Consider the following 24,431-nt stretch of genomic DNA (forward strand, 5'->3'; position numbering starts at 1 on the left):
GATAACAGACGTTATTAATTAAGACACCGTCGGATGCGTGCATCAGATGTGTTTTTGCTCGTGTGCTGGATCAGTTCTAATATTCCGCAGCCTGTTTTACCTTGTCAAAATGTGCTAGGTGTAGCCGCGCTCTAATTAGCTGCTGATGCACATATGTTTTGCGTATTTGCGTGTGAAGTCATAGTTATAATGTAACTTTTTGCTAGAAAAACTTGAGCTAGATGGTGCAAATTCATCAAATGTGTAGTTAAATACATTTTTCATGATGAAAGCAGATGTGGATCGAACCATCTTGGTCCAAGTCATGTATATATAGCAGATATATAAACATAGCTAGCTAAATATTTGAAAAAGTGCTGAAATTAAGAGTATATAGCAGATTTAATGCTGGCTGATGCCTTCACAGGCATTTGTGAAGCAGACAATCAACTTGGACAACCTGCATTCTCAACTGGAGAAAAAATAACCTGAACTGAAATATTTATCTTAAAACACATCTTACTCTATCATGAAAACTGGGCAAGAAATGAGTACCCAAACCTGGTCACCAGATTCCGCAAGTGGCTGCACCAGTGTGGTTTAATGTGCCCTGGAAGAGTATTACTGACAACAGTGATAATGCAAAGTTTCCTGGACAAACTGACTGATCCACACGATCAATCATATTGAAGCAAAAAATTAGGAGGAAAAATGGGCGGGTTTGACTGGAACACCATACTACCCTGACTGACTGATCCAAACGATTCATTCTATTGCTTTTCTCATCCTACGGAAATTTCTTGCTGTATCGGCAGTCGGCATGGCATATTCACGTTTCCCCAGCCCTCGACCGGTTAGGTCATTTGGATAGTAGTAAACTTTGTCCAAAAACTATGCATTATTACTGTTGCAGTAATTAATCACAGGACTTAGCTTTCAACGTACCAGCGCTGTGGTTTGGTCAGTCAGCTGCTATATCTTACGCTGCATTCTTTATAATATTGAATTTGACTGCCCAGAACAGAAGCAGGTGAGTTTGAATTTTAGGAAAGAAAATTTCAGGTGAAATCTCCAAATTAAAGAGCAGAAGTATCCTTACCAAATATTTCGTTGATCTTCCAAGAAAATATCCGGTACCAAATGCGATTTACTGGGATAAAGCAATTTTTTTTTTTGTATGTTGGTCTCAAATTTGTCCGTGTCTATTCCTCTTTATATAAGCCCAAGACAACAATTCAGAAGGGAGAAAAGTTATTGCACTTAGCCCCCTAACTTTTCCAGTATTACCTCTATTGGGTACAAAACGTTATATTAATAAAATATACATTATTTTAATCCAATAAAATTTAATATACTTTCTATTTGTATTAATATTTTGCATTTTTCAAGTCTTGGAATAGGAAATATTATTGCAAATAGGAAATATATCCAATAAAATATATTTTCTATTTATAGTAAAATTTTGCAATTTTCAAGTCTTGGAATAGGAAATATTATTGCAAATAGGAAATATATCCAATAAAATATATTTTCTATTTATAGTAAAATTTTGCAATTTTCAAGTCTTGGAATAGGAAATATTATTGCAAATAGGAAATATATCCAATAAAATATATTTTCTATTTATAGTAAAATTTTGCAATTTTCAAGTCTTGGAATAGGAAATATTATTGCAAATAGGAAATATGACTAACACGTATAACTTGTTGTGCAGTATTAAATAGTAATACCTTATTTTAAGTAATTTGATTTGTGGAGTACAACTCATCAAATTTCAAAGTCTTTTTCTTTGCCTCTGTTTGGCTCAATTATTTATTTATTGCCTTCACAGACGAGAAAGAGACAGGAAACAGAACGAATAGGACAATAGATGTAATAAATTCAATAGAAACGATGGTTTCTATTAAATAATAATCATGCAAAAGCTATTGGTTTATTTGGTCTTGTTCGTCAGGTTTTGGGAAAGATTATGGGTGAAATTTTTAGAAAATATAAATATTTTCATCCTTTAACCAAACTCACCAACATTTTCGATATCATGTTAGTATATTTAGGAGTGGTATATTATATCATACCGTATCGAAAATTATATACTGTATATCGTACCCAAAATTACTATACAAGAAAATTCATACTGATACCGTACCGAAATTATATACCGAAAATTTCGGTATATATAATAACTAACATACCGATTATACCGAAATTATACGATATATCGAGATTTCGGTACGATATCGGTATATACCGTTTTATACCGAAAAAACCTTACATTTTAAATTTTTTATAAATTTATTGTTTTAAAATATTATATATTTTAAAATTTTTGTATATTTTTTCGATATTTCGGTATGTACCGAAATTTTCAAATTGCATACCGTTGCCGTACTGAAAAATTCAGTATACCAAAAATTCGATAAATTCGACATTTTTTCGATACGGTAATCTCGTATACCGGATTAAAATAATTTTTTCTCACCCTTAAGTATATCCTTAAGTATATCGACAAAATAAGAGAAAGCATTTTCTCTCTCTTTTGAGAAATTAATTAATTAATAAGTTTTTACTTAAAATTTAAAAATATTTTTTTATTCGAAACATATAAAGAATACAATATGATAAAATATTTATTGAAAGGAAAGGGTAAAACAGGTATTTTAAAGTAGTAAAAACAATGAATCATAAGAGTAAAACAAAAAGTTATTCGAAAATCTGAAGCTTTGTCTTTTTTGTAAAAAAAATAAACTAAACAAAAAAAAAATCGAGACCTGATCAACTTGAACATGATAATCATTAATCTCACTTGTAAAAATTGTTTGTTTTCAAGATCAAATTACAGAGCTGCCTTACCATTTAAGGAATATGGAAAAATCCTAATTAGTAGGCTGCAATGAAAAAAAAAACATAGATTTCTGAAATAACACAAGTAGATTAGAAGTTAGAATATTGATCAGAATTTCAAAATAAAAGGTGGGTTAATAGTTAATAATATACTCCAGTTTCAGTAACTTCTACTGCCACACAAATAATCTGTCAGCATGTAACACAGTCCTACAAATCATGCAAGATCTCAATCATAACCAATACTCACCATGGATAGAGATTAACATCGACCAGATAAGATTTATCTTTGATTAGTTTCACTCAAGAGCATCAATATCTCCAGCAGATTTTCGGTCATAAGCAAAGGCTAGGAATCAAATGCGTGTACAAGATCATCAACGTCCAAGAAAGTTGGCAGGAGATTGCATACCCTTCCCACTGCTAACATCATCATAGGGTTCGGTTCCATCAACGCACAGGGCATTATTGTTCACGCTCACTTCAGAACTAGCATTACTACTCGTACCAAGAGGGGAATCTGAGACACTTGCCGTTCTGCCTCTGTTTGGACCAGATCTCATGCTATACATGGAGCTTGCGGGGAGTGGACGTAGATTACCAGGAATTGTTCGCCTTATGTCCTAATCAAAAGTAGAAACCAGAAGTTATTGTTCCAAAAAGTCAAAGGATTGTTCTAAAATTGTTCTTATCAATCATAATAAAAATCCACTGGTTAGATGCTTCAAAGATAAGCTAAAAAATCAACACTGTGCATCAATAACCATATGCCAGGATAAAAAGCAATCTGCAGAATGATGAAGAAACCATGCCTAGTATAGCTAAAATTATATGACTATTGCAGGACAAAAGATAAGATTAGTATAGATACCATATGTCTCATAGCCATATCTAAAGATTTCTTGGAGAGCATTCTTCCAAAGCCTGCACTGTCCGGTGAAGCAGACTTTCCAGACACATTGCTGCGGGGTGAGTGTTTGTCATCTTGCTTCGGGGGAATTAGTTTCCGCATATTTATTACCCTGTCAACCATTTTGGTCCCAATAAGAACAGGGCTCACGTTGTCATTAGCCTTAGCCCGCAACCGATTTACGGTAGCCACAGGCACAGAACTTCCACTGTTATGAATTACACCATTAGGAGGCCGTCCTCTAGCTGGAGAACACGATTGACGTCTGATTCTTCCATTTGAAGCAGGTTCAATGGATGACGATCGAGAGCTTGGTGCTCCAGGTCTGCCTCTAGTGACTGATGGAGGCCTGTCGGACACAGATGTCCTTAGATTTGGAGGGGCATCAAGGGAGAATCCAGGCATATCTGAAGGCTTCCATGGTTTTGGTCGCGTAATAGGAGAACTTGACCGCAGGGGCGCCAGATTTTTCTCTGAATTAGAAGCGGGCTTGGAAACCGAAGGAGAAGAAGTTAACGACTTAACAGAAATGGCAGTCGAGCTTGTCACGCTTGAACCTGTCATTGCCCTACGAGTTGGAGTTGCGGCCCTAGGAATGGAATCGGATGCAGGTATAGAGGATCGACTTGTTGGTGTCGAAGATCTTATGGTAGACCTTGACGTAGGGGTTACAGATCTTGGAGGCGCAACAGGTTTCATCGAGGGTAAGGCAGGACGAGAAGTAGGTGTTGCAGATCTTGAAGGTTTCGATGTGGTTGATGTTATTTTAGATGATGAAGTTGAGGTTGATTTAGTCGATGTGGCTGACGATGGTCTCATTGATACTATCGAGGTGGATCTAGATTGCGAATTAACAGTTTGACGTCCCGTGGGAGTGACAGGTCTTGATCCAGGACCCCCAGAAGAAGATGGTCTGCGGAGTCCTCCAGTAGAGGTATTCAATCCAGGAGAGGAAGTTAGCTGTCTGGAAGATAAATTGCTCCTTGCAGAAGACTCGGGCTGGGGATTTGCCAGCTTCAGCCATGGAAAAGAATTTGGATAACAAAATCAGTCTTTTTTTAAGTTAATAGATATATCTCAAAGTAAATTCAAGCTCTTTTAAGATTATAGCAGATCAGCAATACTACTGTTTCCTTCCGTGTAGCAACTAGCTAACAATTTCAAATATTAGGAGGAAGAAATCCAGAGAGAGTTCTCGAGATAAATTCATGTGAATTCATATCATTCAATTTTCCCTTCCTGATAATTTCAAAGATGAAAGAACTAGAAGTCAAAAATACTTTTCAAAGATTATGTTCATACATCCAATTCAACATTAATTTCTCAGCAATTTAAACACTAATAAAAAAAATTCCAAAGATTTCAGCTAATTTTGCTAAATGAATATGAAAAAAAGGTGTTCTATGAATTTCATATTTCCTGCCAGTTTGAAATACTGTATATTCTATTAATCTAAACCCAAAAAAAAAAAAACATCGAAAGGAAAGGAAAGGAAAACATATATAATATAATCTTACTCTAGACTTCAGTGCGGTAGGATTAACTTTTGGAGCTCCCAGCTGACTCATAACAGTTTTATGAGATTCCATTTCCAGCGAAGGAAAAAGAGGAGTACCAGGAGGTGTTAAAAGCCTGAGAACATAAGAAATTATTTTACGGTGTTGAGGAATGAATGATGATGAAATGAAAACGAATTGAAATTCCATTCAATAATTCTAATGTAAATGGATCCCAAGCCTATTGGTAAATTTGACAGATGTGTCTTATAATCAAGCATTCATCCAACAGAAACAGCAAAACAGACTCAGATGCACCAGGTTGGTCGGTTTGGTCCCAAATACGAAACTGTGCTGAATCTGTGGCGTATCTTTGGCCCAAGATTGGTCCCAGATATGTATCAGCTAGAGATATGATTTTCCACTTTATACAGATTTTAATCACATCACTTGAGCAGAAACATGGTAGAGTGACAACTAGATTTATGCTTAGGATTACAAACTTAAAAGAAAAAGAAATTGTTACGGCAGTCGTACCAAACTGAGAAATAAAATATGCCCATTGCAATAGTGATCATTAATCTTTCAAAGGTAAATCAATAAAGATCACAAGAGAAATTTCTTAAGCTTTAACTCTAAAGAAACACTCCATAAAGCCAGTGAATGATTTGTTTCAGCACTTTTTATACAAAATTCACCTCTGAGAACAATCACATAATAAATTTTAAACACGCGCAGTCCAAATCAACACAAGTCAGAATACATAAAGAAGCACAGAATTACCATTCATAATCATTTTTATCATTGTCCGAATTGAGAAAATCATCACTGCCTGTCTTCCTCACAGGTGCAGGGGTAGCCGATGATATATTAAATAATGGTGAACCACCAGACACCATTTCTGTAAACAAGAATACAAATGAAAATCTTTAAGGACTACTCAAATTGAAAGCTCAAGTTTGATATAGTAATTAACTAATGCAATCCAGTCTTGAAACTGCATTCAATTCCACGAAAAAAATACCAAACCAGTGCCGCACGAAATACAGGATAGATGACACGTTCCGCATTTCCAAATTCTAATCAAACAATTATCAACTAACTTAATACAACCAAGCAACAATTGTATGATTTGTATCTCAGTTCCAAGAAAATGAAGTAAAAAATTCGAAGATTGTCAACACGTAAAAGATAGCAAAAAAATTGGTCAGAAAATTAGTTTCAGCAATACCCATTGAAGAATCCAAGTCGTCGGAGTTCTGAAAAAAAAGATTATTCCGATCCTTATCTCGCTTCCGCATTTCCCGAAACAATGCCAAATCCTCGTCTTTATTATCTTTCATCCTCAGGCTTCCCATTTTCCCCCTCTCCGGCGCCCTAAAACTCCGATTCATCACAAAATAAAAAGAAAAGCCACACGAACGGTTAAAAACCCTAACGGCTCATCGACATTCTACCATTTCCCATCTCAAAAAAAAGAACCCAGCCTCTCGTTCTTCCTAACAAAACGAAGCCGCCATTGTTACAGATCAAAATACAAGCTTTAGCCCCTCAAACAACCAGGAACAAAACCCAGCTGAAAGAGACCCACATTTCAAATTCTTGCCTTAAAATACCATTACTTACACCTTCTCCCCCATATATGGAGTTGCTAACACGATACAACATGCAGTTTTCAAAACATGAATGCATTTGAATGCAAGCAAGAAGGAAGGGGGAAATGGAGCAGAAACGTAAGATTTCGTAAGAAGGGGATAAAAAATAATGAATCTCGAGAAGGAAACGGTGGCTGCGGTCGGAATTTCGATGAAACACGGGGGATATAACGGGAAATCAAAGGGTTTTATTTAATTGTTTTCTCCTCTTTGTCTTCTCTTTCAAGTTACGTTACCCGATAATAATTGTTTCGGGGCAGCTGAGGAGCTTAAAATTACGAGACTGCCCCTACCGGATTGGGTGTGTTTTTTAACGTTCAGGTGATTATTGTGTATTTGCAATCAGCGCCTTAAACTATTGGTATTTTCATTTGTGGCACTAAAATAATTGAATATTATTTATGCACATACAAGTGCGACTTTTAAGTCAAGTCTTTTTCCAGAACTTGACATTTAGCTGAAGAGGGGTAAAGTGCTTTGTTTTTTAATGCGATTTGTTTCGCATGAGTAAATCGTGTTTGTCTTACTCTTGGAAACAGATTTTTAAAATTGAATATTTAGTGGATCTGGCGTTGTTTAAAACCTTGTGATTGTGTTCAGATTGATAAATTTGGTTCAAAGTTGAGATTGTGATAATAATTTGAAAGATGAATTTCTAATCACATATGTTCGGTGTATTTGAAATCTATCACTTTATTATCGAAATTACATTCGGATCCATAGACTTGGTTTGAGAACGTGCATTTGATTTTTTTTAAAAAAAAATGCAATATATATCAAAATTATATAATTGGAATTGATTAAATATGCAAAGGGATTTTGCTTAATAGTTTTTTTCTTTTATTATTTTGTATAGAAAGGAATGGAGAACAGGGGTTGATAAGTTTTTACCTTGTATGAAATGTGAACGGCACAAAGAATTTAAACGTTAAATTACTCTTATGTGCTATGCGGGGGTAGTAGAAAATATCCCTTCTCACCCTTGCTCGGAGTGGGATAGATTGAAGGAAAGATGGCTTAAAAAATAGAAGAAACTCAAAAACCGGACTCGTCTAAAAGAGTAATATTTCCATGTCAAGTTGAATTCTACTGTTGAACTTGTACAAAGATTTGAGTTAACATTTTGATGCTACGAGAATTTAAATTACACCAAGTTTCACACCTCAATCACTAGCAACCGTAATCAGAGTTTTTACATCAAGTTCAAATGAGATAAAGTCAGAGATGACCTGAATTGAAATACTCGTCCAAGGTATTGCTTACCTAACACAACAATCCCACTTAAAACTCATATGAACCAACATTTCCACTTAATCAATGATGCCACCACCCAACGGCGATTTTTCACCCATTTGTGAATCCAGATAGCAACCAGCAAAAATTGATTATTATAAAATAATATTTAAAAATATAATTTTTATGGGCGTCGGGCGAATTTGGGTTTTATTGTGTCTCTTGGGCCACCTAATTATCGTTTCCACAGAGCCCGATATCTGGCCCGCTGTCAATTAGGCGGCCTTTTAGTGGTAATAAGAGTACTTAGCCCAAATACAATTCCTCATTCTGATAAACAGAATTTTCTTTTAATTATTTGACACTATTATACCCAAAAAATTACAAGTGCGGAGCCAGGAATCTGGCACTACCCGGGCTAGAATTTTAAACTCTAACATATTTTAATATTTTAAATTGATCTATCCGGCTAATATAAAATTTATCAAAAATTTACATATAAATTTTTTTAAAAAATCTGGACCACTCGGGCTAAAGCCCGGGTACAAGAGCAGCTACCTCCGCCCCTGATTACAAGTGTTTTTGTTTTTCAAAAAACATACAAGACCAAGATGTTATTTTTAACGTACAGATACAACGATTGAACTTTGATGGACTAAAATTGAAATAATCATCAGTAAGGGGACTAGATGTTAAATTTCTTGATTTTATTTGTCACAAAAACAGCCTACGAACTTAATTCAGCTGTAAGAGATTCTTGCAAACTACCCTATTTTTTTTTATAATGGTATCTCGAGAGTACCTAATTTTGTGGTTTTGTTTTTTTTATCATAGCACTAAAACATCAAGCTCAGAAACTAACTCAATGGGAAGAATTGTCCAAATACATATATACAACTCTCAAAGACTTAATCCAGCTGATGTGGGACATTTAGCACATCACTCACGTCCAGAAACGAATAATTTGAGTTTGACATTTTACAAGACACTATCGGGTGACCCATATATAAGGCAGTCCAACACATAGTGTTAAATTTCATAGTTGAACCTAATAATTCAACACCAAAAGTTAGCTCAAAAGTAGATGAATATTTAATCTATTTGGATTCCTAATAATCTCTTAACGCAGATCGAAATATTAGAATTTAGTAATATGTGAAAGACAAATCCATAATCACTTTGATTTAAAGGTTGTAAACAATCCTTTAAACTGATTGGAGATGATGCATGCACATTCCTCGTTGTCTAAAGTCCCCTAACCATGTTATCCATAGCACTCCAGCCTAGCATAGTTGTGTCAAGACAAGTGGAAAACGAATATTTTGTGGAGCCTAAGCAGACCCCAATCCTTACTCAGTGCATGAATCACGCTTTTGAGTTCGGATATATATATATATATGTGTGTGTGTGTGTGTGTGTGTGTGTGTGTGTGTGTGTGTGTGTGTGTGGACATATCTATTGCTTGATCCTTATTGTAGAAACATCGTTTTTCCTGTCTTTTTGAGGAAAAAAATGATAATTATCGTCTAGAAATGAACTAAGAATATTTCTGTTAGAAAACAAAGTTAAATATATGTCACCAAAACCAGCTTCGATTGCATGTGGCAGTTGGACTTCATTATTCATCAGTATCTTTAATATCATGAAAAATTACATAATTAAGATTTATGTACCTTATTTGCTATTACCCCACGTTGAAAGAGTTTCTCCCTAATTTGGTTTCATTTGACATAGTTTTATTCACCATTTTCTCATGCAACCGAAATTAATTTTGAAAATTTGGGATACGCTAAATGTGTATATACTCTTTCAAAATATTCGTCTCTATTCCATTTCTATTTTTTTTATCGAATAAAACACAATTAAATTATTAATATTGATAAAAACTCCAAATCAAATAATGATCACAATGTCTGAGGTGGTTGTTTTAGTAGATAGAGTGGATGGTGTTTGAGCAACGGTTAGAAGTTTGATTTTCTTTATCAACATTTTTTTGCAGAAAAACATGTCGCAATTGACTTGTTATTACAAATGTCCAACATTGAATATCAAAACTAATAAAAAGTAGTTTATAAGCTCATTAGAGTATATCACTCATTAGACAAATCTTTTGGGATAGTATCGCTCTTGAGTTTATAACCTAACATTTGCCCAGTGCAATTTACTGACTAGCGTGGTTTGTAGGCTACTCCATTAACCCAAGCTTTACTCACTGTGCAACGAAAAATAACAACTACATATTCTCACGTAATTAAAAATATATATATTTCACAATTTTCTACTTGTTTGCTATTTGAGAGAGAAAGTACTGTGTAATTATGCCATTACATTATTCAGCCTACAAAATAATTATTTGTCGGAAAACAAATTAAATGCCGTTCCTTTATTTTATTTAAAGAGTCAAACAGTGCCAAAAAAATAATAACATGCCATAATATAATAAAAAAAAATATTTATCACTAACATGGCATACACTTACAAATTAAAAAAAAAAAAAAAACAATTTTTTTGTAATAAGAACCCTGCGGTAGCACAACCTCAAACAATTTTTTGAGAACACCTGCAGCAATTCTCGATCTAATTACCGAGCATCTTTCTCGAAACAATACAATACGGTATATCTATTTGCAATTAGCTTCTTTCTACGTGATCTCTACATCTTTGACTTTCATGCGTGCATTTTCGATCGGCTAACTGATATATAATGCGTCCCTGCCTACGGATTATATTCGTCCCTTATCCATGATTTCGAGTTTGACTTGGTTTCAGTTGTTGATATGAGTATTTGTTTGGTTGTAGAAGTATTTTTTGATGATATCTAGGAAACCCATTCTTGCAAGCTGATACCTGTCGCAATGCATGTGGCATACATCAGGTGAGTTAGAAATGGTCGAAGGCCAAACAAAATAACTATACATGTCAAATTAGGTATTATTATTAAATAACAATGTTGTTTTGAATGGGTTCTAGAATCTAGATAGGCAGCCAAATCCATTTAGAGTTGAAAATTAATAAAGAATATTGGTGATCAATGTGAACTAGGATTATTAACTCAAGAGTTAATTTTTATCGTACGAAATAATATCTCAAATCTTAAATCGATTTAATACTTATTCACTTATTATATATTAGTATAAAGAAGAATTAACATGAATTTCAGATGATATTATTAATTGAATTTGAAATTTGATTATCATGAAATATTATATAAATAAATAACAAATGAATTTAAAGTTTATAATCGTATTTCTATAAATTAAAAAATATAAAAATTTATTTGAAATTCATGAGGCTAGGGTAAGAAGCTGGTGACTTACAGCTTCAATGTCAATTTTGTAAACAAGCAATTTTCTTCGCTCCCTGCAATTGGTCCTGTACGCCACTGCTACGTGCCCAATGGCCAATCCTAAAGACGAAATGAATAAACCCAACTCCGTTGCTTTAGCATATGCGCCGCTTGAATACCTGCCGTTCATCAATACGTAGGAGCCCTTCAATGACACAAACACCAACGACGCCGCAGAGCAGACGGTGGCGACGCCCAAGTACGGCCATCTTGACAACCGCGGACCGTCGCAGAAACTATAAACACCTAAAAAGATCGACAAAAGACAAATTGATCAGCTTGCTTTCATTGTCGCTCGCCCCGTTTAACAACATTGTGTGAGTAAACAAGATATAAACTTACATAAAATGATAGCCGATCGAGCAATGGAGACGAGCGGAATATCTATGAGGGAGAGGCGAAAGTCGTACTTATTCAAATGAACCAAAAGGGTTTGCAGAGTGAAAGAAGGCGGCGGTGGCTGAATAGAAGCGGAAAACAGAGCGGCGGGAAGGAGTACGTCGGCGATTATCAAGAGAATTGGGACTGAAAATAAGAGTAACGAAACCAACATAGTGATCAAGAAGAACAAAGTCTTCATCCATCTTGGAACAAAAAGAAATGCTAATTTCTTTAAACCTTTTTCTTCTTTCAAGAACCCCATTACAGATTTCAATACTCTTTCGGTTGGAGAATTTCTGCGCGAGAAAACAGAGGGATTATAAAAGAAGGGAAATGAGGAAGAAAGAGTGTGGAAGGAGATCGCAAAACGGGGTGGAAGAAGGTTCTAAATAGTACTTTTGACTTCAATACTTGGAAATTGGAACTTTACACGCCTCCGGCTAAGGCTTATATTGGTCAAATCGAGGAGGCATAAACTTAATTAATTCATCAAGTTAAATTAAAATATCTTGAATTTATATAACATTTTACTAAATTTTGTAAAGTTATATTTTCTCAAAACTAGACTATTTTGCATGATTATCAGTTATGACTGCTCTCTCATAATTTAAACCTATGAATTAAAAAAGAAAAAAACATAAATCTGAGCTTTTTAAGAATACATGATATCAAGTGTCTTAAATCAAATATATTTCATTCATTTATTTTTACATCGCATAGGAATATTACCAAATTTTTAGGTTAAAAAAATTGACTTATTAAAGCTTGTTGAATATAACGTCGACTTTATGCTCTTCGACATAATACTAAATATTGAAAATAACAAAGACTATTTTACTTGAATAATTATTTTAATTAATTTTAAAAAAAATGGTGTACGGAAAAGTTTTAACTTTAATTATAATACAAAAACTCTTGTGAGATCTCACGGATCAATTTCGTGGGTCGAACCTCTTATTTGGGTCATCCATGAAAAAATATTACTTTTTATGCTAAGAATATTACTTTTTTATTGTGAATATCAGTAGGTTGACCCGTCTCACATATAAAAATTCGTGAGACCGTCTCACATGAGACTTACTATCTAATTATAATATCACTTTTTTATATATATATATAAGAAACTTGGAACTAAAAATTCTGCAAAAGAATTGTATACATACAGAGCATCTATGTATGATTGATTATTGGCATTAGTCATAAGTAAATATATTATTTTTAATTCTAAAAAAAACTGGTTTGGTGGAACCGACCCGGATGAGCACATGATACATATGAAATTTTTAACATAAGAACCTTCTTTATTGACATCTATTTAATATTTATAATTCTTTAGAGTTAATTAATTGAAAATTTGATTGTTGACATTAACATAAAAACTCTTATGAAACAGTTTCACGTATCAATTTTGTGAGACAAATTTTCGATTCGGCCTGATTTATAGAAAATATTAATTTTATATCAAAACTATTAATTTTCATTGCAAATATAAATCAGATCGACTCACTCACAAATATATATTCATAAGACCGTCTCACACTTAGTCTCCAATTAAAAGTATTTGGAGATTAATAATCCTATCATGTGGCCAATTTACTTAGGTAGTTGCAATGATCGTTTATAATGGTTTGAGCCAGCTCCCCCACAAAATAACACACCTTTTTTTTTATTAATTATTATTATTATTATTTAATTAGTATAATATTTTATGTTTTTTTATTTTATAAATGATAAGTAATATTTCATACGTAAAAAACTAAGTACGTACATTTTCTATTGCGCAATAAAAAAATTAATCAGATGTAGAAAATGACCCATGTACATGTACTCGATCTTATTTTATATTCATCTACAAAACTAGCTACTTAAATCCATATATTCCTTAAATTTTGTCCTGATTATAAGTCCCTGATCTTGTTTTTTATAATTATGTTTTTGAACCGAAATTGATGTTGAATTTTGATTGATAAATTTCAAATATATTCAAAAATATTTTTATTGTTTTAGATAAACAAGACAATGAGCTTCAAATTCATTTTGTATGTTTATATAATGTTTCATATTAATTAAAATGAATTGTCAAATTCACCCGATAATAATCTCATTCCTAATTCATGACTGCCCATTTGTATTAATTCCAACTATATAATTTTTCAATTCTGATATAAGGTAAAAAATAAGAACTACAAAATTAGTCCTACTTTATATAATTAAATTAAATTATGTTTAAAGGAGTAACATTTGTATTTAAAATTTGTTATATTATTAACAATAAAATTATAATTAAAATTTATGAATTTTCAAATTCACTTTCAAGCCTTTATCAAGTCAAAGGACTACTTGTCTTGTAGCCGCCACCGATCATCATACGTCAATATTGGAAAGCCAATATTTTTTTGAATAATTCAGAATTTCTCAACCAAAATCTTAAAAAAATAAAAATAAAAAAATGAGGGCAAATAAACACGACGTCCAGTGGTTGAGAGCGACATATAGGCTACAGCCCACGAACTCGGCCTGCTAGCGGGCTTCAACTTACAAGTTTCTCCAAGTGTAAAAAACTCGATCGAATAGGAAAAAATAATAAATAGAAAGAGCCTAAAAAATAATAAGTTATAGAGTGAGTATCTTGTGAGACGATCTCAAGAATCTTTATCAGACGAGTCAACCCTAATTATATTCACAATAAAAAATAATACTCTTAAGTTTTTGCCTAAGTTATTTCTTTTTACTAAAAAACGTGTTCTAAATATAAACTTTCAGGTATTTTTATTCACAAAAAAAAAAAAAAAGAAACATGCATGTCGGAGAATAACCTACGTCAAAAAGGACAGAAGTGGTAAATTTCAGGCAGCATACGCAATTTGACTCATGGTTCGCTGTCGCAGTCGCGGAGATCGGAACCGATGCTACCGTTCCAATTACAATGAAATTTCGCGGAACGGATATTTTTAAAAAAATATTATAAATATATAAAAATTAAAAAATTTGGAAAATATTTAGAAATATGAAAATTAAAATAAATATCATTTAAATAGATTATTTGATGTAAATAAGAAATTAAAATATTTTAAAATTTTATTAACAATTTATTGAACACAATTTATATCGTCATTATATTTAAAATATTTCCAACCATATCAAAAATTAAATATACTATTAAAAATTATTTGTATGTAATTAATTAAAACTTTAAAATATTTTCGATTGGATATATATAAGTTCGCAAAAATTTGAATCAATTTAGAGTGATGGACTAATAATAAGCATCAAATCTTATATAAAGTGATGTTACAAATTATTTAACATAAATTAAAATAGAAATATTTAATAATTAACTTAGTTTTCGTGTCGTTCCGCGTGTCCCGTTCCGTTCCGCCGTTAAATCCCCGTTTTCGGTATATGAAACGCCGATACAAGCCATCAACCTACACACCCCGGAACTTCGTCAAGGTTGCTTGCGTTCCGGTTTCAGAACGCCCGTTCCGACCGTTCCGTTCTCGTTTTTTCCAACCATGATTTGACTTAATATATGAATTTGTACCACATTGTTCAATGCAATTGGAGAGTACTCATGATTGTTGATGGTGAAACAATTAAACGCATCCATGATAGTTGATGGTGATCCAGTAGGTTTATTGAGAGATAGTTTCACGTATTTTTATATGTGAAATTAGTCAACTCTACTCATATTTAAAGTAATATTTCAGCAAAAAAAGTGATATTTTTCATGAGTGACCCAAATAAAATATATGTTCTATAAAACTGATATGTGAGACTGTTTCATGAGAATTTTTGTATTAATTCAATTATAATGTGGATTTTTCAAGTTGTCCGTTAATTTTCATGCGGGAGAAGGAGAAAAATTCTATTTGACCCGTATGGATTGGATCATCGAATCAACCCGATGTCCATTGTGTTCGCCGCCAAATCAACATTCTTCATATATTCCCCGCTTTAACCCTGACACAAGCAATGCATCATTCCTTTTTTTTCCCTATATATTCATAGTCGGCATATATATTTTGCTCCAAATTGATCAGAATTCATCGATGTCGAAGCAGTATTACAGAATCTGCTTCTGCTTCCGGAGAAGGTTCCGTCTGGCTGCTGCAGAAGCACCGGCGGACATCAAGGAGATTTTCGACGAGTACTCCGAGAATGGGGTGATGAGCGTGGATCATCTGCGGCGGTTTCTCGTGGAGGTGCAGAGAGAGGAGAATGCAACGACGGAGGATGCGAAGGATGTAATAAACGAGACGAGACATTTCAACGTGTTTCATCGCCGGGGGATGAATCTCGAGGCCTTCTTCAAGTACTTGTTCGGGAACGCTAATCCGCCGATCAGTGTCAAATCGGGGGTAACTTTTCTGACCTTTTTTTGACGCGTGTTGTCAACCATTTCTTAGCAGATTAATGCTTCCTATTTCAAAATCTTTAGAGATCAAAATTATTGTTATATTTTGGATACCCTGCATGGAAATTTTACTGTCTGTAATACGTAATACAGCCCCTCGTAGTCACACTGATAGAGAAGTGACTTCTAATAATTTAGATGAACACAAAAACTCTATCATAAGATTATACACCAAATCAAAATTTGAAAGAAGAAAAACTCTAACATCTATGTGCATTGTCAATTTCATTTCATTTGCTAAATTACTCTAGGAAAAATTCATGTAATCAGAAACTGCTCCTGCAGCAAGAAAAAAGTTTGATGTTTGATCGATATCTCATAAGCAGTAAAGAATATAGTTGAGGTTCAATGAGAGCGGTAACAAATATTTCGGATGTGAGATTTTCATTTAAAAAAAATTTATTAAAGCCAGATGGTGATATCACCTCACTCCCTCTGCCAAGATAATTGCAACTTCGGACTGAAATCCTAACAACAAAAGGCTCTGATTTTACCTGAAAGGCGTGAGGGTAAGTTCAGGGGTTCCTGGGGAATTCTGGGAAATAAGGTCTAGACATCAACCTGTTTCCACTAGCCTATCATTTCAATGTTTTTCTTGAAACGCGTTTTGAATTTTCCACTCACGTTTCTTCATTTTTTTTACTTCCCGGAGCTTGGGATGCCGTTATGAAGATTTTGGGCATTCCCCAATGCGTGAAAAGAATTTATTTCCTGATTAACAGAAGAGCAGTGTAATTGCTTTTCTGTTACTTTGCTTTATTTCATGCCTTTCAATGGCTGACGCCTGACAGCTGTATCCGAGGTTTTGATACAAGTCATTTCCTTGATTGTGGGCTTAGATGGAAATGCGAGTTTTCTAAAACTGTTTCCTTTCCAGGTTCATCATGACATGAATGCACCGTTGTCTCACTACTTCATATACACCGGCCACAATTCTTATCTAACAGGGAATCAATTAAGTAGTGACTGCAGTGACGTTCCGATCATAAATGCACTGCAAAGAGGCGTTAGAGTTATTGAATTGGACATATGGCCTAGTTCCGCTGGAGACGATGTGGATGTTCTGCATGGGAGGTATGCAGCTATTTGCACTTCCATTTAATTTATTATCGATGACTTTAAATTGCTTTGATTTCTTATTCATGATTTACTATTTTATCATGCCAAAAATTATGTCACACAACATTTTCTCTCTCTCTCTTACCGGTTTCTTGGAATTTCTCCTTATTTTTTGTGCGTGTAGGACATTGACCACCCCTGTTCAACTCATAAAATGTTTGAGATCAATCAAGGAACATGCTTTTACTGCATCTGAATATCCTGTCATAATAACGCTTGAGGATCATCTCACCACGGACCTTCAGGCAAAAGTGGCTGAGGTATGTAAATTGACTCTATAGCATCATGAAGAGTGCCAGAAATGTCGTAACTACTGTTCTATTGATGGAATCTAGATGATCACCCAAACATTTGGAGACATGCTGTTTTCCCCTGGTCCAGAAAGCTTAAGAGAGTTTCCCTCACCAGAATCTCTAAAGAAAAGGGTTATTTTATCAACCAAACCACCCAAAGAATACTTAAAAGCCAAAGTTCTTGAATCAAAAGAGAGTGACTCCAAGAATGAAAGAAATTCAGCTACCGAAGCTCGGGGAAAAGATGTTGAAAGCTTTAAAGCCAAATTGGATAGTAATAAGGTATATGGTTAAACTTCACAACTAATGTCATTTGAGTTCAGTTAATTTATCCAGTTTTGAATTATCTACGCTTTCTCCTATAGGATCGTGATTTAGACGAAGATGTTGATGAAGAAGATGAAGACGACGATGAGTATCATAAGTCTCAGCAAAAGGCAGCACCAGAATATAAACGGTTGATTGCTATTCATGCTGGGAAGGAGAAGGGTGGAATGCAGGAGTGGCTAAGGGTCGATCATGATAAAGTGAGACGTCTTAGCTTGAGCGAACAAGAGCTTGAAAAGGCCGTTATAACTTATGGAAAAGATATTGTGAGGTATGTTAATACAGCTTACGTTTGATCTTTTGTACTACCTAAGAAATAGTATGAAAACAATAAATAAATAAACTTGAGTCCTGTCAATATTAGTTAGGCCCTAACTGATAGTTAATATAGTTAACCTACCCATGATCAAGTAATTAGCTCAATTAGTTTGGTCCATTTTGATTCCTCGTCTTCTAATTTGTTACTTGAATCAATTTTAGCTTGATCCGTTAGGTTTTGATCTTCGTTCATTACTCGGATTATGCTTCGTTTTCTGCAGGTTTACCCGGAGGAATTTACTGAGAATATACCCAAAAGGTGTACGTTTTGATTCATCCAATTACAATCCGTTTATCGGATGGTTGCATGGAGCTCAATTGGTTGCATTTAACATGCAGGTCAGAGCATTATGACATTGAGAAAGTTGAGGACACAAAAATGTTTAATCAAATGATACTATCAAGGCTTTCTTCACTTGGTGCGTATTCGTTCATTAGATAATCCAGGGTCTAAAATGTATCTTCTTGTATTCGAACAGGGGTATGGAAAATCACTTTGGTTGATGCATGGAATGTTCAGAGCCAACGGTAGTTGCGGATACATTAAAAAACCAGAATTTTTATTGAAGGATGGCTCACATGGTGAGGTCTTTGATCCAGATGTAAAATTGTCAGTCAAAGCAACTTTGAAGGTAGTATTCAGGCTTCTTCCCAAAAAATATCCCACAACACTTCAAAGACTGGAGCTTTATTTAAACTTCATATTTTGTCCAATCATCCTTTATGTTGAACAGGTGAGACTGTATATGGGTGAAGGATGGTATTATGACTTCCGTCATACACATTTCGATGCTTATTCTCCTCCAGATTTCTATGCAAGGGTAAGTGATACATTTTGCAAGTTTATTAAGTTCTAGTTCCATAGTTTGACTGGTTCTACAAATTAAGCATTTAATGAATCTTATTGACTCTTTTGTTTAACATTCTCTTCCAATCAGTTAGACTATGTCCCTGTTTAGTGGTTATTTTCTTTCTATGACTCTGCATGTGTTTAGATGCCTCAAATAAGACACGAGGAAAAAAACATCCTGTAGCGTTTACATGTTATCTTGAGATAAGATTGACAGCTAATCTCTCCACTTAAATTTGTAGTTTGTGATAACTATATAATTCCAAAAAAAAAAATATTGTGATTTGGGTCTCGACCCATGGATGAGCTCCCCTTTGGTGGCCTATTTTGCTAAACACTTTGACCCACCCCTAGTCTCGCCACAAATGCAATTGCATAATAATCCCTTATCAATATGTGGGTTTTATGATTAAAAAGTAATAATAATAATAATAATCATTTATCGAAGAATTGTCACATGTATTCATCTTTAATCGAACTTGTCGCCTTAATTCTGATAGCATTCATTGGAACCGATTTTACTATCACATTTAATTAACTCAGATGCATATGCATAGCACACCACATGGTCTGAATTTGTTACATTTGCTTATCCCCAGATAGGAATTGCCGGAGTTCCGGCAGATACCATCATGAAGGAAACAAAGATTCTTGAAGACAACTGGATACCAAATTGGGATGAGGTGTTTGAGTTCCCATTAACAGTTCCTGAACTAGCACTCCTTCGTATTGAAGTTCACGAGCATGATACGTCTGAGAAGGATGACTTTGGAGGCCAAACATGCCTTCCCATATCGGAGTTGAGAAAAGGCATTCGAGCAGTTCCACTTCATTCTCGGAAGGGGGACAAGTACAATTCTGTGAAGCTTCTTATGCGATTTGAATTTGTTTGATCCAAGTATTCCTCCTTTTCACATTTGTTATATATATCTCTTACTTGACATTGGCCAGTAATGCATACGCATGATATTGTGTGTATATAGAGCATTGATTGTACACCACAAGTGTAAAAACATTCTTCTTTCAGAAATTTATAAATAATAAATGAATTTGGTGGCTGCTCGTTCGTTATATTATTCTCGAGGCATGAACTTTATGTAATTGTCATAGTTCAAAGGTATGAACCTTTCCTTGTTTTGGCAGATGTATAAATTTTAGCCTAATTAAAGCAAGTTCCCATCTGTTTTTTGTGCTTCTTCCATCGGCCACGGGAGAGACTTTATTCACGAAACATGAATTTAAGTATTTAGACAGACACAAGCTATGTTTAAAACAAAAATGTAAGATCAAAAATTTTGGAAAGATTTTTGACAAATTAAATGATAGGAAGATAAAGAAATAAATAAAAAAAAGAGGAAGATAGAAGAGGAGAGAAGAAAAAGTAATTCCAAACCAAAGGAACCCACCGTTTTAGAATCGAAACTCATTTAAGTACGTTCTCTTTCAGCTCGAGAGGAAGAAAGATGACTCATCGTTTTAGAACACGATTTTCCTTGTTTGTCCATTACATATACATCAAAATCTCTTAATTATTCAGGTTCGATAATTGTGCTAGAAATACAAGTACGGGAGATAGTAAAATTTCATGGAAACGAAAACCAATTCGTTTATTGTTTTGTTGTTGTCGGGACAGAAGTTATTTTATTTATTATTTTGCTCGACGTGTGTCAACATTTTTCTGTTTAGTGAGTGACATAAAATGTTAACGTGGACAGATGTACAGTTTCTTTTTTCAAAGGTTGACTGATGTGAACATCTGACTCACTTTTTAAATGAGAACAGATACTTTTCAAAGTCAATTCCGAAATGTTAGACTTCTGAGTGTCGATCGGATTGTTTTTTTATTTTATTTTTTTATAATTGGTGTAGAGTGTTTACAAGACCTCCTCCTAAATGTCACATAGACCAACAGATCTGTGATGTGTTGACTGGATTCTAACTTCATTAGTTTTAGACTTTAGTCTTTAGTTACAACTAGATTCACGTTTCCCTTTCGGAATCTGTCAATATTGCACAAAAGCCTACACAGAAACTCATGTTAGAACAGAAGCTTTAGACTGAAAATGTACAGACATATTAGCTCGCAACAAAACTTGATGAAAAATCATAGGACAAAAATTAATTTCTAGTATGGTGTTTTCTCTAAATTTCAATCTGAAAGGATGGAGATTGGACCACTGGAGAAGCTGCCACGGCTATCATCACAGAGAGCCAATGCTCTTTCCAAATTCACAACAACCCCACTCATTGTAAGCCTATCTTTGCCTTCTAAAGGCACACAATGCACCGCCGTGTTCGCCATGAGCTCCAAAGCCTCGGATTCGTTCGTCTCAGGTGGACCAACCCTCGAGTCCAAAATCTTGGCCAGTTTTCCGGCCTTGATCACTGGCACCGAGTAGTCCACCAAACTGATTGGCGAACCTCCGTTTTCGGCATTCTTGAATATAGCTTTTTTCCCTGTCAAAAGTTCTAACAACACTACTCCAAGACCATAAACGTCACTCTTCGCAGTCAATACATTGAGTCCATAATATTCAGGATCAATGTATCCTATGGTACCGGCTGCTTTCATCATTCTGAACTCACGATCATTTTCTGGCCCGTTTAGGGACAATCCGAAATCAGACACTCTTGCGGTGAAATTTGCATCGAGCAAAATGTTTGAAGACTTGATGTCTCGATGAATTATTGGTGGAACTGTGTAATTATGGAGGTACTCTATGCCACGAGCTGCATCTAGTGAAATCTTGATTCTCATTTTCCAAGTATTCACGACACTGCTACTCTTTACGACATTGTTCTTGCCATGTAAATGATCATGAAGCGATCCATTCTTCATATACTCATAAACCAACAGCCTTTCATCCATTTCTTCACAATACCCAATAAGATCAACCAAATGCTTGTGATGTAACCGTGACAAGATTGCCAATTCAGATTCAAACGCGCTCTCTTTCTCTTGAAACTTCTTTATCTTCAAACATGTATCGCCTCTTTTGACAGCAACTTCACGGCCATCATGGAGTTTCCCCTTATAGACACCACCAAAACTCCCTCCACCGATCTTGTTCTCTAAGGCAAAATTATTGGTAGCCGATACAAGCTCTGAAAACAAGAATTCTTCTGCCCTCTCTGGTTGTTTTGATGAAGTTCCGCTCCTTTGTCGCCTCATGAGAATCGATCCTTGGCGCCTAAGGGTAGATGATCTTGAAGATGGAGTACTGCTAGATTGTTGAGCAGCATTAGCTACAGTCATTGTTGGCTGCACAGAATTATGAATCTTTTTCTTCCCAAAACAAACACCGGTCCACAAACAATATGTCACCGAGCAAATACCCAACAATCCACCTACTGATCCAACTATTGCTAAAGCCAGTAAACCCCTTCTAAGCCCTCTAGAAGAGGAAGAAGGGGGATAGATAATAACTGGTGTTGGTGGAAGAAATGGTGGTGGGGGTGTCGGAATCGAAACAAGATCATCACAAGACCGACAAATATGTCCATTTCCAGAAAAAAGTGTTGACGAGTCAGGATATACATTACATTGACAAGAAGTCTCAACGCATGGCCACGGAAGTGTCATTTGTAAAGGCAACTCAATCCCTGTAGAATTTGGCCAACCAATACCCCAACATATTACTGAAAAATTGTTTGTTGTCAATCCACAAGAAAAATTCGAGCTTGTAACAATGGATTCAAATGAAATTCCATCTGTAACATTGCTTGAAAATTCGCCACTTCCACCCCAACAAATCACTGTTCTGTTCCATCTTCTGATTGCACAGCTGTGATTTTCGCCTAAAGCTAGTGCCCTGTACTCGTTCGCAACATTCGATGGCACATTCAATTGACCGGTATCATTACTCCCTTTGCAAAATACATACCCTGAATCATCTATGCCACAAGCATGCCTTCCACCAACCTGAATATTTGTTATTGATAAATTTGAAAACTCTGATTGTATAAAAGAAGAAAGATTGTTATTCCCCCAACAAAGAACCCGACTGCTATTCTCCAAAATTCCGCATGAAAATTCATAACCAGATGAAATCATGCTAAATCGTGAATTCACAGATGAAGGAACACGATATGGTCTCCAGCAAATGGCGTTTTCCGGAGCAGTAACATTCGTTAACGCACAAATTTCAGTGTCACCGATCGTAAGAGAAGTCAATGAAGTTGTCGCGCTGTTGTAAATTCTTTTGAGGGAGGTGGTGGTGTCCCAGCACAGAAGTCTGAGGCCGCCAGAGAGAACGCCGCAAAGGATGTCTCGACCACCGGCGACTCCTTCGAATGAGGTGGCGGGAAGGATGGGCGGGAGAAGCAGGCCGTCCCGCCAGCATTGAATTTGATGGACAGGTTGCTGCGCCACTATGCTGCAGATAGTGGTGGTGGAGCCGTACACGACTGCTAGTGTGGAGCTAGAGCCTCCTCCGGCTTTGGCTGATGGCAGTGAAATGGACACGGCGGAACATAGGAGCAATACGGCCGCGGTGACGGGTGAAAAGGGTGTCTTCATGTAAGAGACGTTATCCGAGAGAGCAAAAGCTCCCTCATTTGTGGAGAGAGAAACGGAAGTGCACTAGAGAGAGAGAAAGGGACGACGAATATTAGGAAAAATGGTCAAAAAATTAATTTTATTTCAAAAAAATGATTAATTTTACTTCAAAAAAATGATAAATTGTGCTCTTTTATTACAGGGAAAGAAGGAATATAGTTGGGAGTAGTTTTAAGTTAAGCTGATCGGGGAAAAAAATTAAATGATAAAAAAGTATTAATTAATATTATAAACATGAATCAGTATTTGCATCGAAGGGTTGCTTTCATTTAGCCTCCAAGTAGTTGAGCCTCTTGGCATTCATTCGGTGGACTAATTGGAAATTAAGAATTTGATTAATGTGTTTGTCATTTGTAATGTCGTACAAATGATTAATGTGTTTGTCATTTGTTATGTGATTACCGGATTCATTATGATTTACATGAATGATGTCACTACTACTCCTTGTATTATGCATATGGACCTATTGACATCGATTGATATATTGATATTGAGATTAAATATGGCTTCCATATTCTCCATGGTATATTGAGAATGAATATGTGTCTAAATAGTGTTAGTAAGATGCGTAGATAAAGTAGTGTAATGGAATTGGTATTAAATGCAGGAAATGAGATGAAAAATATGGCAATTCTTACGGTTTTTCGTATAATTATCTGAATATAATCTCATTGATAGGAGGCCAAGTTCATTAGAAAGCCAAGAAGT

At 35.0% G+C, this 24,431-nt stretch overlaps 4 protein-coding genes across 4 annotated transcripts; 1 reads left to right on the top strand and 3 right to left on the bottom strand.

Moving 5' to 3' along the window:
* Nucleotides 1–2,874: 2,874 nt before the first annotated feature.
* On the bottom strand, nucleotides 2,875–7,105 carry LOC140977020 (uncharacterized). Its single transcript, XM_073441538.1, has 5 exons — nucleotides 6,458–7,105; nucleotides 6,010–6,127; nucleotides 5,248–5,362; nucleotides 3,692–4,744; nucleotides 2,875–3,443 (listed from the first exon to the last, which is right to left on the bottom strand). The coding sequence occupies exons 1-5, from the start codon at nucleotides 6,618–6,620 to the stop codon at nucleotides 3,198–3,200; spliced, it is 1,695 nt and encodes a 564-aa protein (XP_073297639.1). The 5' UTR covers nucleotides 6,621–7,105; the 3' UTR covers nucleotides 2,875–3,197.
* A 3,461-nt stretch (nucleotides 7,106–10,566) lies between these two features.
* On the bottom strand, nucleotides 10,567–12,225 carry LOC140977832 (uncharacterized). Its single transcript, XM_073442565.1, has 4 exons — nucleotides 11,803–12,225; nucleotides 11,432–11,706; nucleotides 10,729–10,961; nucleotides 10,567–10,691 (listed from the first exon to the last, which is right to left on the bottom strand). The coding sequence occupies exons 1-3, from the start codon at nucleotides 12,101–12,103 to the stop codon at nucleotides 10,851–10,853; spliced, it is 687 nt and encodes a 228-aa protein (XP_073298666.1). The 5' UTR covers nucleotides 12,104–12,225; the 3' UTR covers nucleotides 10,567–10,691; nucleotides 10,729–10,850.
* A 3,624-nt stretch (nucleotides 12,226–15,849) lies between these two features.
* LOC140977021 (phosphoinositide phospholipase C 2-like) lies at nucleotides 15,850–20,232 on the top strand. The gene is made up of 9 exons (XM_073441540.1): nucleotides 15,850–16,202; nucleotides 17,136–17,332; nucleotides 17,502–17,637; nucleotides 17,713–17,952; nucleotides 18,036–18,268; nucleotides 18,537–18,654; nucleotides 18,795–18,947; nucleotides 19,050–19,136; nucleotides 19,765–20,232. The coding sequence occupies exons 1-9, from the start codon at nucleotides 15,894–15,896 to the stop codon at nucleotides 20,056–20,058; spliced, it is 1,767 nt and encodes a 588-aa protein (XP_073297641.1). The 5' UTR covers nucleotides 15,850–15,893; the 3' UTR covers nucleotides 20,059–20,232.
* A 984-nt stretch (nucleotides 20,233–21,216) lies between these two features.
* LOC140977022 (putative serine/threonine-protein kinase-like protein CCR3) lies at nucleotides 21,217–23,786 on the bottom strand. Its single transcript, XM_073441541.1, has one exon. The coding sequence runs from the start codon at nucleotides 23,682–23,684 to the stop codon at nucleotides 21,315–21,317; it is 2,370 nt and encodes a 789-aa protein (XP_073297642.1). The 5' UTR covers nucleotides 23,685–23,786; the 3' UTR covers nucleotides 21,217–21,314.
* Between the last annotated feature and the right edge of the window lie 645 nt (nucleotides 23,787–24,431).

This window comes from Primulina huaijiensis, chromosome 5, assembly GCF_012295235.1.
Source record: "Primulina huaijiensis isolate GDHJ02 chromosome 5, ASM1229523v2, whole genome shotgun sequence".
NCBI lineage: Eukaryota > Viridiplantae > Streptophyta > Magnoliopsida > Lamiales > Gesneriaceae > Primulina > Primulina huaijiensis.

Coding starts and splice junctions, on each gene's coding strand:
- LOC140977020 (XM_073441538.1), bottom strand. CDS start 6,620: ATGAATCGGAGTTTTAGGGCGCCGGAGAGGGGGAAAATGGGAAGCCTG. Junction 6,128..6,457: donor CGACTTGGATTCTTCAATGG/GTATTGCTGAAA, acceptor TCTTGTTTACAG/AAATGGTGTCTGGTGGTTCA. Junction 4,745..5,247: donor CTACCGCACTGAAGTCTAGA/GTAAGATTATAT, acceptor CCATGGCTGAAG/CTGGCAAATCCCCAGCCCGA.
- LOC140977832 (XM_073442565.1), bottom strand. CDS start 12,103: ATGGGGTTCTTGAAAGAAGAAAAAGGTTTAAAGAAATTAGCATTTCTT. Junction 11,707..11,802: donor TCGATCGGCTATCATTTTAT/GTAAGTTTATAT, acceptor CGATCTTTTTAG/GTGTTTATAGTTTCTGCGAC. Junction 10,962..11,431: donor ACAAAATTGACATTGAAGCT/GTAAGTCACCAG, acceptor GCATTGCGACAG/GTATCAGCTTGCAAGAATGG.
- LOC140977021 (XM_073441540.1), top strand. CDS start 15,894: ATGTCGAAGCAGTATTACAGAATCTGCTTCTGCTTCCGGAGAAGGTTC. Junction 17,953..18,035: donor CCAAATTGGATAGTAATAAG/GTATATGGTTAA, acceptor TTTCTCCTATAG/GATCGTGATTTAGACGAAGA. Junction 18,655..18,794: donor TGGTTGCATTTAACATGCAG/GTCAGAGCATTA, acceptor GTATTCGAACAG/GGGTATGGAAAATCACTTTG.
- LOC140977022 (XM_073441541.1), bottom strand. CDS start 23,684: ATGAAGACACCCTTTTCACCCGTCACCGCGGCCGTATTGCTCCTATGT.